This window comes from Otolemur garnettii, unplaced genomic scaffold (genome assembly GCF_000181295.1).
Source record: "Otolemur garnettii isolate 467f Iridium unplaced genomic scaffold, OtoGar3 scaffold00140, whole genome shotgun sequence".
Lineage (NCBI taxonomy): Eukaryota > Metazoa > Chordata > Mammalia > Primates > Galagidae > Otolemur > Otolemur garnettii.
Window position 1 is genome coordinate 2,090,576 of NW_003852535.1, and position 13,707 is coordinate 2,104,282.

Sequence of the window (13,707 nt, forward strand, 5' to 3'; positions counted from 1 at the left end):
GCCATGGCATCAGCCTAGTTTACAACAACTTCAAACTCCTAGGTTCAAGCAATCCTTCTGCCTCAGCCTCCCAAGTAGTTGGGATTAGAGGTGCCCTAATAATTTTTCTATTTTTAGTAGAGGCAAGGGCTGGCTTTTGCTCAGGCTGATCTTGAACTCCTCTGAGCTCAAATGATCCTCCCACCTCAGTTTTCTAGAATACCAGGATTACAGGTTGTGAGCCACCACACCCAGCTAGAAGTGTGGTTTTTAAAACTTCTAAACATATGGGGTATTTTCCCCCTAAGTTAAAAAAAAAAATCATTTCTATCTTAATTTCCTTCCAGTCAGAAAATATGGTCTATATGAAATCATAGCTTTGAAATGAACAGAAGCTGGCACTATGATCAGGCTTGTGGTGAGTTTTTATAAAGGTTCATGTGTTCTTGAAATACTGGCTAATACTCACATTGTGATTATATGCAAAGCACTCCTCTAAATATTAAACATGATAATGTTCTTAACTCTCACATTGATCCTATGAGTTAGATACCGTTATTATCCCTATATCATAGATAAGGGAACTGAAGCACTGAGCAGTTAAGCAGTTTGCCAGAGTCACTGATTTATTAAGTGGGAGAGCTGGGATTTTTTTTTTTTTTTTTTGAGATCTAGCCTGGGTAGAGTGCTGTGGCATCACAGCTCACAGCAACCTCCAACTCCTGGGCTCCCTGAGTCTCCTGCCTCAGCCTCCCAAGTAGCTGGGACCACAAGCACATGCCACAATGCCCAGCTATTTTTTGGTTGCAGCCATCATTATTGTTTGGTGGGCCTGGGGTGGATTTGAACCCACCACCTTAGGTGTATGTGGCTGGCGCCTTAGCCACTTGAGCCATAGGCACTGAGCCGAGAGCTGGGATTTGAAGCCAGGCAGGGAGATCCTAGACTCTGTTCTCTTCACCCATACACTATCTTCTAAGTATTATGCAGAATGTTTTATAATTGTCCATTTTATCAAACTTATGGATTATTTTGTCTGGGTACTCTCTGATTTGCTGAAGAGGGATAAAATCTCAGACCATTCTTATGATTTTGCCAATTTCTCTCTGTATTTCTATCAGTCATAATTCTTTATTTTGAGCTATGGTATTTGCTTCATCAATTTTAGACTTGTTGGCTTGGTACCCATAGCTCCATGGTTAGAGTGCTAGCCACATACAGCAGGGCTAGTGAGTTTGAGCCCGGCCTGGACCTGCTAAACAACAATGATAACTACAACAAAAAATAGCCGGGCATTGTAGCGGGCGCCTGTAGTCCCAGTTACTTGGGAGGCTGAGGCAAGAGAATTGCTTAAGCCCAAGAGTTTAAAGTTGCTGTGAGCTGTGATGCCATAGCACTCTACCGAGGGTGACATACTGAGACCATGTCTCAAAAAAAAAAAGTTTAGAATTGTTATAAGCTCCTAGTGAATTAAAAATGTAGGGCAGTGCCTGTGGCTCAAAGGAGTAGGGCACCAGCCCCATATACTGGAGGTGGCAGGTTCAAACCCAGCCCCAGCTAAAAATGGCAAAAAAAATTTTTAAATTTTTTTTAAAATGTCTAGGACAACTTTCATCTCTAATAATTCATTTTACTGGTGGCACCTGTGGCTCAGTGGGTAGGGCAACAGCCCCATATACCAAGGGTGGTGGGTTTAAACCCAGCCCCTGCCAAACTGCAACAAAATATCGCTGGGCGTTGTGGCCAGTGCCTGTAGTCCCAGCTACTGGAGAGGCTGAGGCAAGAGAATCACCTAAGCCCATTAGTTGGAGGTTGCTGTGAGCTGTGACTTCATGGCATTCTACCAAGGGCAATAAAATGAGACTCTGTCTCTAAAAAAATAATAATGAAAATTTATTTTACTTTCAGCCATTGTTTCCATAGCTATTCCTTTTTTTTTTTTTTGCTAGCATTTTTATGTCTTTCTATATTCTTTGATGTCTGATCTTTCCACAGCTCAATGTTCTATTACTTCTTATAAACAACATATAGTTGGCTTTTTAATAATCCAGCTTGAAAATTTTGTCTAAACTGGATAGTTTAGTTCATTTATACTCATAACGATTAATGATATATTTGTAATTATTTCAAATAATAATGTGTGAGCTTATTTTCTGCTTGTCTCTCTTGTCAAGCTGCGTTTTGTGTTGAGTTTGTTCTTTTCTCTCTACTAGTTTTTTCCTCTATGAGTTTGAAAGACATAAGAGTTTGTTTCATACATGCCAAAGTTTGTTGATCATTTCATATTCTTACCCTGTTCCTGAACCTTAGAATATTTCATTTTGATCACTCCTTCCCTTTGTTCATTATTCTGTCATTAGCCACCATTTCAATTCTAAACAGTTTTTTCCTTGCCATAGTTAAACATCATCATTATTTGATCACCTGCCTCTGCCTCCCAGAGTGCTAGGATTACAGACATGAACCACCACGCCCAGCCTTGTATTTCTTTTAACAGAGGTCTTAACTTTCTCAGTATTTGTTTTAAATTCCTTTATAATCTTCTTCTTCTCCTCCTCCTCCTCCTTCTCTCCCTCCTCCTCCTTCTTCTTCTTCTCTTCCTGCTCCTCCTCTTCCTTCTTCTTCTCCTTCCTCTTCTCCTCCTCCTCTGCCTCCTCCTTCTCCTTTTTCTCAGAATCTCACTTTCTTGCCCCCAGTAGAGTCCTGAGGTGTCATAGCTCACAGCAACCTCCAACTCTTGGGCTCAAGCAATCTGCTTGCCTCAGCCTCCCAAGTAGCTGGGACCACAGAAACCTGCCACCACACCCAGCTAGTTTTTCTCCTTCTAGTAGAGGTGGCATCTCACTCCTGCTCAGGCTGGTCTGGGATTACAAGTGTGACCTACTGCGCCCAGGATGTGTGCTTGTTCTTAACAATTCTCTGGATATAGAATTCTGGACTGACATTATTTTTAGCCCACTGAAGATATATTATTCTTTGTTCTGCTTCTATTATTGCTATGTGTGGGTTCAGTGTCTGTCTACCCTGCTTTCTTTAAAAATTTTTTAAAAATTTTTTCTTTCATATTCTATGAATTCACCATGATGTGTGGAAGTATGGATTACTTTTCATTCTTCTTTGGATTTATCGAGGTTCCTAGATCTGAATTGATGTCTCTCAACAATCTAGAAAATTTTAGCCATGACCTTTTAGAATATCACCTCCTTCCCACTCTTTATCTTCTCCTTTTGAAATTCCACTTAGATACAAGATGTATCTTCTCTCTCTTTAACCTTGCTTTTAAATTTTCCATCTCTTAATCTCTCTGGATTGCATCCTAGGCAGTTTTCTCAGCTCCTTTCTCAATTCACTAATTTTCTTTTTGGCTGTATCAAATCTTTGGTTTAGTTCTTCTAAGTCTTTAATTTCAATTAATTTGTTTTTTTTTCTGGAAGTTTTAATGGATCTTTTCAAATCTGTCCATTCTTGCTCATATTTTCAAACTTCATTTATTTATTTTCTTTTATTTTTCTTTGAGACAGAGTCTCACTGTGTCACCCTCGATTCAGTGCTTTGGGGTCACAGCTCACAGCAACCACAAACTCTTGGCCCTAAGGGATTCTCTTGCCTCAGCCTCCCAAGTAGCTGGGACAACAGTTGCACACCACAATGCTCAGCTGTTTTTAGAGATGAGGTCTTGCTCTGGCTCAGGGTGGTCTCAGGCAATCCACCAGCCTCAGGCAGAGGGAGTGCTAGGATTACATGTGTGAGCCAACACACCTGGCCTTATTCATTTATTTATTTAAACACAATAAGTATAGTCTTATCTGAGGTCTTGGTTTGTCAGTTTTTGTCTATTGTGGCTATGAGCCCCCAGTCATAGTGAATTCTCTGCCTCATTTGGCCTGGCAGTTTATCTATGGGAGTTCATTTTGAGTCCTTGGATGGAGTTCTAGGGTGTTACTGTCAGTCAACTGGGATGCTACCAACCCAGGTTGGTCCCTTTTAAAACTAAGTTATTTTATTAATGTTTCCTTGACCTCACAGGCAGTATGAATTAAAACTGAAGGGTCATGTGAAGACTGCTTTATGTTCATTTCTTTTCTTCTTCCCAGTGGGTTTTATTTTTCTCTCATACTTAACTGCTGGCATTCCTTATGAGAGTTCCAGTTTTATTGCCAGAATCTCCTATTAGATTTGCTCCTTCCAGTAGATCCTGGACTTTATCTTCTGCCCCTATTCCCAGGGCTCAGGGTATTTGAAGGTCGACAGAAATCCTTTGCCATTATTTATATATTTTTTAATTTATTTATTTTGAGACAGAGTCTCGAGCTGTCACCCTGGATAGAGTGTGATGGTGTCACAGCTCATAGCAACCTCAACTTCTGGGCTTAAGTGATTCTCTTGTCTCAGCCTTCCAAGTACCTGGAACTACAGGTGTCCGCCACAATGCCTGGCTATTTTTAAGTTGTAGTTGTCATTGTTGTTTGACGGGCTGGGCTAGATTCGAACCCGTCAGCTCCAGTGTATGTGGCTGGCGCCCTAGCCACTTGAGCTACAGCCGCTGAGCCCTTTGCCTTATTTATTTGCAGAACTCCTTATTTCTATTTTTTAAAAAGATACCTTTATTGTGATTTAATACAAATATCATATAATCCATTCACTTAAAGTGTATAAATCAGTGGCTTTTAGTTTATTCCCAGAGTTAAGCAACCATCATGACATCAATTTTGTTTCATTATCCTGAAAACAAACCTGTACCCCTTGTCTGTCACTTGCCATCCCCTGGCAACCATATGTGTGGTTCTTTGTGACTGGCTTTTTTCAATTAGCATAACGTTTTCCAGGTTCATCCATATTGTAGCGTGTGTTTAGTAGTTTGTCCCTTTTTATTGCCAATAACATTCCATTGTTTGAATATACACTTTGTATATTCATTCATCAGCTGATGCATAATTGGGTTGTTTCTGCTACTTAGCTATTATAAATAATGCTGCTATGAACATTCACATGCAAGTTTTGCATGGACATATATTTTAATTTCGGTTGAGTATATACCTAGGAGTGGAATTGCTGGGTTAAATGTTAGTTCTATGTGTAATCTCTTCTCTAAAGTGGCTGTACCATTTTACATTTTTAACAGTAGTGTGTAAGATTCCGATTCCTCTACATCCTCACCAAGACTTACTTATCTTTTTTATTATTGTCATTGGGGTGGGGAATTGTGGCTTCTTAGTGCCTTAGGAGAGAAATGTTGCATATTCTATTCAGTACTGAGTTGTCTTAGTCAAGAAGGTTCTTCTTCTCTAAATAGCCAAACTGCCAGAATTGCAAACCTTGGACAGCTCTCCACGGCCTCCTATTAGACCCCTGTTTACTCTCCTACTCTCTCCTAGGTCATTGTCCACACAGCGATTTGAGTCACTTTTTCTTTTTTTCTTTTTGAGACAGAATCTCACTTTGTTGCCCTGGGTAGAGTGCCCTGGTATCAATAGCTCACAGCAACCTCAGACTCTTGAGCTCAAGTGATCCTCTTGCTTCAGCCTCCTGAGTAGCTAGGCCTACAGGCACAGCACAACACCTAGCTAGTTTTTTTGTTTTTGTTTTTGTTTTTTAGAGAGAGAGAGGGTCTCAGGTTGGTCTGGAACTCCTGAGCTCAAACTATCCATCTACCTTGGCCTCCCAGAGTGCCAGGATTATAGGCATGAGGGCCACTGCACCAGCCCTGAGTCACTTTTTAGAATGTTAATGAGGTCATGTCCCTTTCTGTTACAAGCTGGTTGGTAGGGTCCTTTTGCTCTCTGATTCAATCCACATACCTTAGCCCCTGCGCAGTGTCTGCCAACCTCTGCCACCTCTCTGGATCACCATGTTCCCTGGATGCTGGTCCACTGTCCCACAGTTGTGCAGAGGCTCTTCCACACCTTTGCTCTATGTCTCCCTGTCTGGCTCATGCTTCCCTAGGTCATCCAGAGCTGTGCCATTAGGTCTCAGCTCACATGTTACTTTCCCTGAACAACTTCTACCTGCTTTTCTTTGTAGTTACTCTGTTCATTGACCTGACTTGCTCATACTTAAGCCTTTGCCTCAGGAATGCAAGCCCAAGAGGCCAGGGCTGTGTCTATCCTGGCTGCATGCCTGTCACTGACACACACTGGGCACCTACTAACATTTGTTAAATGAAGGAATAGACACAGGGGAGAATGCAGATGAGGCCTATGGGGGTCATTCTGCCCTGCCCCACCTTTGATCTCTAACTCCTTCCACCTGCAGCCACCTTCTGGGTGAACCCCCAGTTCAAGATTCAGCTGGAGGAGGTGGATGACCCAGATGACTATGGCGACCGTGAGTCAGGCTGCAGCTTTGTGCTGGCCCTCATGCAGAAGCACCGCCGCCGGGAGCGCCGCTTTGGCCGGGACATGGAGACCATTGGCTTTGCTGTCTACGAGGTGAGCCCAGGATCTTCCCCTAGCTCAGGCGGGCTTCTGCCAGGGGCCACCAGCCCATCCTGAGGCACTGGGCAGCTGCACCTTGATGTGTGTAACCCCAAGGGTGCCTCCAGGAGGCACTTGCCAAAGCCCTCTGACCAGATGGGGACCTGCAATGCATCCTATTGGGGAGGGGACAGAGGAAGGTGCTTGGGTTGGGAAGGGAAGATTGTGGGATTCACCTTCATCCTCAGAGGGTGGGATACTGCTCCAGGAAGAGAAGCTGGCTCAGCTGACATCTGGAAGGTAGCTCCTGCAGTCAGACTTTGGCTCAACTTCAGAGAGAAGAGGGCCATGGGCTGCCCTAGGGGAGTCGGGAACTCCCTGTCTTGAAAGTGTTAGCAGAGGCTGGCATGGAGGTGTGTGACCGGGACAGCCTCCTAGCCTGGGGGAGGCTGTGCCTCACTCTGTGGTTATAACTTGTGACTCTTGGCCTGCACTTGCCTTGCTTTACATACTGTGTTCAAGAAAGGGATAGAAACTTCTGAACCTCCCTGACCAGGAGAAAGGAAGGCTACAGCCTTGGCCACACCCAGAGCTGCTGGCAGCAGACTGATGTGGACCTTTCATGTCCCTGGGCTTTAGGACATTTTGATTGGCCACCCCAGGTGCTGTCCTGGACACTGACTCAGAGCTGAGGCCTAGGGCATTTCAAGGACAAAGAGAGCCCTACCTGGGCCCTCCCTCCTGGGATCACTCTCTGATATGGAGACAGGTCTGGGACCCCAACACCCAGGCCCAAGGCCCTGCCTCTTATCTATCTCCTCATCCTGTTACTCCCCATCTAAGAACTCAGGACCTCTGCCCAGCATGCACTCTGTCCTCCAACCTGGGATGAACGTGCATCTCTAACTTCCCTGTCTCTCTTGCAGGTCCCTCCACAGGTAGGTATGGCACCTGACTCACTTGGATTTACATACCCCCAGCATGTGATCTGAGGGAGCCCAGAACGGAGCAGCACAATGACAAACCCACCCTTGCATGGAGAGCTAGAAGTCACCTTATTTCACTGCTCGAAAAGTACTTTCCCCTGCCTGTTCATGGGCGGAACAAATATCGCTCTCCTGAAGGTTAGAGCAGGTAGTAAGTGAGGGACTGGATTTGAACCCTGGTCCTCAGAGTTCCACCCATGCACATGAGGTTCTTCCCATCTTGCCATCGACACTGAGTAAGTGCTAACTGGGGCAGTCTGGGGCAATGTTGGGATCAGGGTGTTGAGCAGGTTGCTTAAGCTCTGAGTCTCAGTGTTGATGTCTATAAAATGGGAGTAATGGCGCTGCCACATGGAGCTGTTGGGAGGATTAAATGAGGTGCCAAATACCTCACTGAATCTGACAAGGTGATACTCAAGTAGTGAGAACAGTTATTTAAATATGTGCCTTATCTGCATTCAACTGCTCCTCACCTGCATCTTGTATCAAGTAGGGGAGTGGTTTACAGATAAGGAAACCGAGGCAAAATGACTTATCAGGGTCACATAGGCTGTAAGTGACTGAGCCATGACCCAGACTTGCAGCCTGGGGTCTGGGTCTGGGGGTGGCCCCTGAAGATGGGCTGCGTAGGCAGCTGCAGCCCCACCCTGCCTCCTTCCCTCCAGCTGGTGGGCCAGCCGGCTGTGCACTTGAAGCGCGACTTCTTCCTGGCCAATGCGTCTCGGGCACGCTCAGAGCAATTCATTAACCTCCGGGAGGTTAGCACCCGCTTCCGCCTACCACCTGGGGAGTATGTCGTGGTACCCTCCACCTTCGAGCCCAACAAAGAGGGTGACTTTGTACTCCGCTTCTTCTCGGAAAAAAGTGCTGGGACCCAGTGAGTCATGGACTGTTCCCCTGATGCTCTGCCCTCTCCCACCTTCAGGCCTGGTGAACTGTCCCCAGCTCTGACTGCACTGTCCCCTACTCTGACCAGCCCCTATTTCTTCCCACTTTGCAGGGAGCTGGATGACCAGATCCAGGCCAATCTCCCTGACGAGGTGCGTGGTTTCCCCTCATCCCAGGCACCGTCCTCTCTCCCTTACCCTGGGTGTCTGAGTCCCTAGGCTCTGGGCTCTGGGCTCCTGCTGGCAAGGCAGATCTTTTCCTGGCAAGGGCCATGAGAGTAATGTTAATCCTTCATCAACCCAGAACTTCACAGCTTGCAAGTACTTGCAATGATAATGATACATAGTCCCTGAGCTCTCTCTTTCTGGGTCTGTGCTGAGCACTTCACCTATGTGATCATCTCATTTCCTCCCCATAACAACCCAGTACAGTACTGTGATGATAGCTCCTCTGAGTGAGAAACTCAAGTTGAAAGAGGTTAAAGAACTTGCCCAAGGTCATATAGCAAAGATACAAACCCTCACCTTTCATTACGGTGCTGAACTTCATCCCCTTCATTTAGGCCATAAGAGTCCTGGGCAGGGGAGCAGGGCAGGGACTAGATCCCTATTTTATGAGTTACAAAAGTGAGGCCCCTGAGAGGTGAAGTGACATGTAGCAAAAGTGTGGTCCCAGCCCTCCCTCTAGCTGCCAGTGGCCCATTACCTGCTCTCTCCCCCTTCTCCGTCCAGCAAGTGCTCTCAGAAGAGGAGATTGATGACAACTTCAAGGCCCTCTTCAGGCAACTGGCAGGGGAGGTAGGTTGGGGCGTGGCATAGTAGGTGGGGCCACAGAGGGTAGGTGTCCTCCAGGACAGGTGCCATCCTCTCTCTTCCCCAGGACATGGAGATCAGCGTCAAGGAGCTTCGGACCATCCTTAACAGGATCATTAGCAAACGTGAGGGGTCCCCAAGTGGCTGCTTCACCTTATTGCTTATACCCCCTTTGCTCCCCATATCAGAATCCCAGCATCAGCTCCCAGGTTGAGCTGAACCCCACTCCTTGGTCTGCCTAGGTGGGGGGCCCCTCCCCTGCCTTTCTGAACTGAGTTCCCTGCCATTTTCATCCCAAAGGCCTCATGCTATCCCGCTGCTGCCCCATTCCGTCCTGAGCTCTGTTTCTTGGTGCCAAGGGCAAAGCTGCCCTTCCCCCAGACATGCACCCCTGGGGCAGGCTGGGTGGTGGCTGGGGGAGCAGAATGATGCTGGCTTCACTCCCTGAAGCACACAGCTGAAGGCAGTCACCCCTGGGACCTAGCACCCAAGCACTCTACTACCTTTGACCCCTGTGGTATGCTCCCCTCAGCTCAAACCCTCCCTCTTCTTTGAGCCCTGCCAACCCTTGAAGCTTACAGCAAACCCCACCCTGCTGAGTTTTCTTTGATTTCTTTCTGTTTAGTACTTGTTTCATTTTACTTTGGACTAATTTATGGCTGTCAGGACACTGGCTTGATGGCTAAAATACTTTACCTGTGGTTCCTGGTGATAAAAACACTCCAGCCCACTTCCCTTGCTAGATTTTACATCCCCTGGGCAGGAATCCCATCTCCCTGACTCCATCCCACCAGTACCCCAGCAGGGGTGGCACAGAAAGCTCACTGGGTTGAGGGCTTGGAACTGGTTTTTCTTCCAGACAAAGACCTGCGGACCAAGGGCTTCAGCCTAGAGTCGTGCCGCAGCATGGTGAATCTCATGGATGTATCCTTTGTTTACTTGTGCCTCCTGGTTTGGGGTTGGGGTAGAGGCATGCAAGAGGAGCTGGGTGGCTGCCAGAGAACACAGGGACTGGGACAGGCTGTGGGGTGTGGATGTACCAGTGCCCCATGGTCAGATGCTTTCTGGGGCATCTTCCTCTGATTGGGAGGGAGAAACTGAGGCACAGTGTTTGCATCAAGAGAAAAGTGGAGCCAGGCCTGAGTTCCTAGTTGGTCCTAAGGCTGGTGGTGTTTCACATCCCTCCCCAGGCCTCTTCATTGAACCCCAATGCAGGCAATGAAGCGGCTCTAGGCTGGCTTCCTGGGGCTCCTTCTTGCTGCTTCTGCCCTCCCTTCTCCCTAGTTGCTCACTCTCATGCCTGATCTAAGCTGTGGCATTTCCTTAATTGCCACCCAGCGCGATGGCAATGGGAAGCTAGGCCTGGTAGAGTTCAACATCCTATGGAATCGTATCCGGAACTACCTGGTAAGTTGTCCCCACTGGCCGGGTCCTCTCTTCCCCTCTGTGGCCTCAGTTACATGGGGCCAGGCTGGTCAGCTGGCACCTGCTCCCTGCCAGCTTTGGGCCTCTCTCCTACATCCACAGCAACCTGGGATAGGGGTGGATGGGAAGATACGGCTGGCTTAGTTGGCCTGGCCCTCACCCTCTGCCCCCTACCCCAGAACATCTTCCGGAAGTTTGACCTGGACAAGTCAGGCAGCATGAGTGCCTACGAGATGCGAATGGCCATCGAGTCTGCAGGTGAGGCCCAAAGGCTGGTGGAACCTTTGGGACCCAGATGGATGGGTCTCACTGCTCCTGGGCCCCAGGCTGCTTCCCTGACAGCCGCCCAAGGCAGTGGCACTCCACTGACCTATGTCCCTGAGGTGCGAGTGATGATGTGGTAACCCATCTTTTGTCTTCTCCTGTGGTTGCTGATCTAAATGTTTCATCGGCTTTCTTTCCTCCTCACTGAAGCCTAAGAGGGTACTGGTTTTTATATGTCCCTATTGTGCACATGAAGTGTGGCTCAGAGAAGGAAAGTGACTGACCTCAGGCCTCACAGCCAGGAGGGGCAGAGCCAGGTTACAGAGCCTCCAGTGGGAGAGGAGTCCAGGCTCACCCCTGCCTCACCTGCTGGCCCTGAAAGGATGAGGCCAGCATTTGGGAGTTAGGGACATACTAAGCCAGACACCGTGCCCTCTCTGGCCAGCTCCTGATTTCCTGGCACAACCTGGGCTTCCTTTGGGACTAGCCTGTCCAGGAGGCCTTCGTGCCTCTTCCCCTGGAGATCCCTCTGCCTCCTGGGGACCCAGCCTCTCTGTCTCCCATCCTGTTGGTCATGGGCTATGCCTCCCTGACCCTCATTCACTCTTCTGGACCAGGCTTCAAGCTCAACAAGAAGCTGTACGAGCTCATTATCACCCGCTACTCTGAGCCTGACCTGGCTGTTGACTTTGACAACTTTGTGTGCTGCCTGGTGCGGCTGGAAACCATGTTCCGTGAGTGTTCCCAGTTGGCTCCCACCCTCCAACTCTGTCCCAGACTTGTCGCCTATGAGCTGGTGGGAATGACAGATGGGTGAATGGCAGGTAGAGGCCAGAGCAGATATAGGCTTGGTCACCTGGAAGCTGAGAGCTAGGAGAATGGGGGAGGAGAGGGAATTGGGGGGCTCTGAAGCAGCAGGAAGGGGTAAAGGGCAGCCTAGGGTGCTGTGGGAAGGTGAAGAGAGAGTCAGGCAGGAAAAGAGGGCCAGTCCTGGCCCTGTGTAAATGTCCCATTGAGTTATTACCCCATGTCATCTTTTCTTGAACACACAGGATTTTTCAAAACTCTGGACACAGATCTGGATGGAGTTGTGACCTTTGATTTATTTAAGGTGGGAACCTCCCTGGGTCCACAGTGGGGGAAGAGTTTGAAGTGATTGGATTTCCCTGTCTGACCAATCTTCTCCTGTCCCTTCCCAGCAGGGGCCTGGGCCTCAGAGTCAGCCCTAAAGACCAGGCCATGCCACCTGAGTCCTGGAGGCTGGGGTGGGGGGCCTGGCTCTGGGAAGGGAACCTCTGCAGGAGCCAGCAGCCTGGTCTCCTAGGGGTGGAGGAATAAGAAAGTAGCCTTCTATGAGGGTCCCTGCATGGTAGCTGCTGAGCTGGGACTATGGGCTGGACTCAGGGTTTGGTAGCTGCTGAGCTGGGACTATGGGCTGGACTCAGGGGAGAGAGACTGAGGAAGCCAAGTGGCCATTTCCGCTGCCCACGGCTGACCTGCCTGCTCTCTATCCGGCAGTGGTTACAGCTGACCATGTTCGCATGAGGCGGGGCCAGGGGTCCCTTGCCGAGCTCCTCTCTCCTTTTCTGTCTGCCAAGCCACACCTGCCTCGCCATGCCAGGTCATGCCAGCTGCAAGTGCCTTCCTCAGAGCCGGGAGATGTCCACCCTCCTGTCCCCTCCCCTCCCAGTCATGCTGGGTCATCTGCCCTGGGCTGAACTGTGTGGCCCTCCCTGCCTGTGCCAGCCTTGGGCTCAGGATGGCCCCCCGGCCCTTCCCATCACCACATCAGGAAGGCAGCTTTTGCTTGTCCCTGCCTCAGGACAGCCCCAGGCCCCTCAAGTATCCACATGTGTCTGCTCCCCTCACTTCAGAGGCCATTCACCCAGCCTGACCCACCTGGCCTCACCTGTGGACTATAAACTCTAACCACTAGCCCTGCACACTCTGTAATCCAGGTGTGTGGAGCCCCCTCCCAGCTGGGAGAACCCCTGGGGCTGGAAACACCTGTGCCTTCCCACAGAAGTCAAGGCCCCCTCTCTGCCCTCCAGCCCAGCCCACCCTCCAGTCCTGCCCAGCCTGGAGGGTGGTCAGGGCTTCCCTCCCTCCTCCTTTTTTATATTGGGAATTTTAAAGGGGACTTTTTAGGAACCGTTGTACTTACTGGCTATGGGGGTGCCAGAGGACTAGGCATGGGGTGGGGAGGTCCCATGTTTCCATTCAGAGGAACCCCAAATAATAAAGGAATAAGCCCCACATTTGTCTCTGGAGTATGTTTCACCCCAGCCTGCTCTCTGGCCTGTGGGGACAGCTCATGGCCTCTGCTTACCCCTGTTCTCACACCTCTCCATCTCCTTCATCATGGCCCTGGAGGCTTGCACCCCTGCTGGAATATTGGGCATTTGGGGTGGGGACATTTTTGGCCCTGGGGCCCTAGCTGCAGGGACAGGGTCACAGCTGAGACCTATGAGGTCCTGCTCAACCACACATACCCTTCTCCCAGCCCAGTAAGCCTGACCCCTGCCTTTCCTGCATACTCTGCCCCCTGAGGTGAGGTTCCAGCTGAAACCTAAACCTCTACTTAGCACAAACCTGACCTCCCAGGCAGCTTCCCCAGCATACAAAGCCTCCTTCAGGTCCTCCTGTGTGTGTGTGTTGGGGGTGCCCTGTGACCCAGATACCTGCAGATTATATAAGCCAATCCAGCCCCCTCTGAGATCCTAGCTTTTCTTACTAGAGATATGGGGGGCGGGTGATGGAGGGGTGGGATGAAGACACGTTTGGTGGCATCTGCAGGGCAAAAGCTGAGGAGCAAGAGGGATGCCCTGGGCTGCCTTGGCATGGAAATGGAGGCAGAGGCCCCAATGCCCCAGGTGGCAGGCTGTCTGGACACTGCTGTCTTGGGCTTGCATTTTGCCTTTGTCAAAGCAGGGTCCTGCT

At 49.2% G+C, this 13,707-nt stretch overlaps 1 protein-coding gene across 4 annotated transcripts in view; it reads left to right on the top strand.

Moving 5' to 3' along the window:
- CAPN1 (calpain 1) overlaps nucleotides 1-13,023 on the top strand; it is a 26,910-nt gene extending 13,887 nt beyond the window's left edge. For all 4 annotated transcript variants that reach the window (XM_023518453.1, XM_012810705.2, XM_012810704.2 and 1 more), the window contains exons 11-22: nucleotides 6,232-6,407; nucleotides 7,319-7,330; nucleotides 8,044-8,255; nucleotides 8,379-8,418; nucleotides 8,998-9,063; nucleotides 9,146-9,203; nucleotides 9,938-10,002; nucleotides 10,417-10,485; nucleotides 10,683-10,761; nucleotides 11,385-11,501; nucleotides 11,820-11,878; nucleotides 12,286-13,023. In XM_023518453.1, the coding sequence (XP_023374221.1) occupies nucleotides 6,232-6,407; nucleotides 7,319-7,330; nucleotides 8,044-8,255; nucleotides 8,379-8,418; nucleotides 8,998-9,063; nucleotides 9,146-9,203; nucleotides 9,938-10,002; nucleotides 10,417-10,485; nucleotides 10,683-10,761; nucleotides 11,385-11,501; nucleotides 11,820-11,878; nucleotides 12,286-12,312 (980 nt within the window). In that variant the 3' untranslated portion in view covers nucleotides 12,313-13,023. The remainder of the gene's footprint in view (nucleotides 1-6,231; nucleotides 6,408-7,318; nucleotides 7,331-8,043; nucleotides 8,256-8,378; nucleotides 8,419-8,997; nucleotides 9,064-9,145; nucleotides 9,204-9,937; nucleotides 10,003-10,416; nucleotides 10,486-10,682; nucleotides 10,762-11,384; nucleotides 11,502-11,819; nucleotides 11,879-12,285) is intronic.
- The last annotated feature ends 684 nt before the right edge of the window (nucleotides 13,024-13,707 follow it).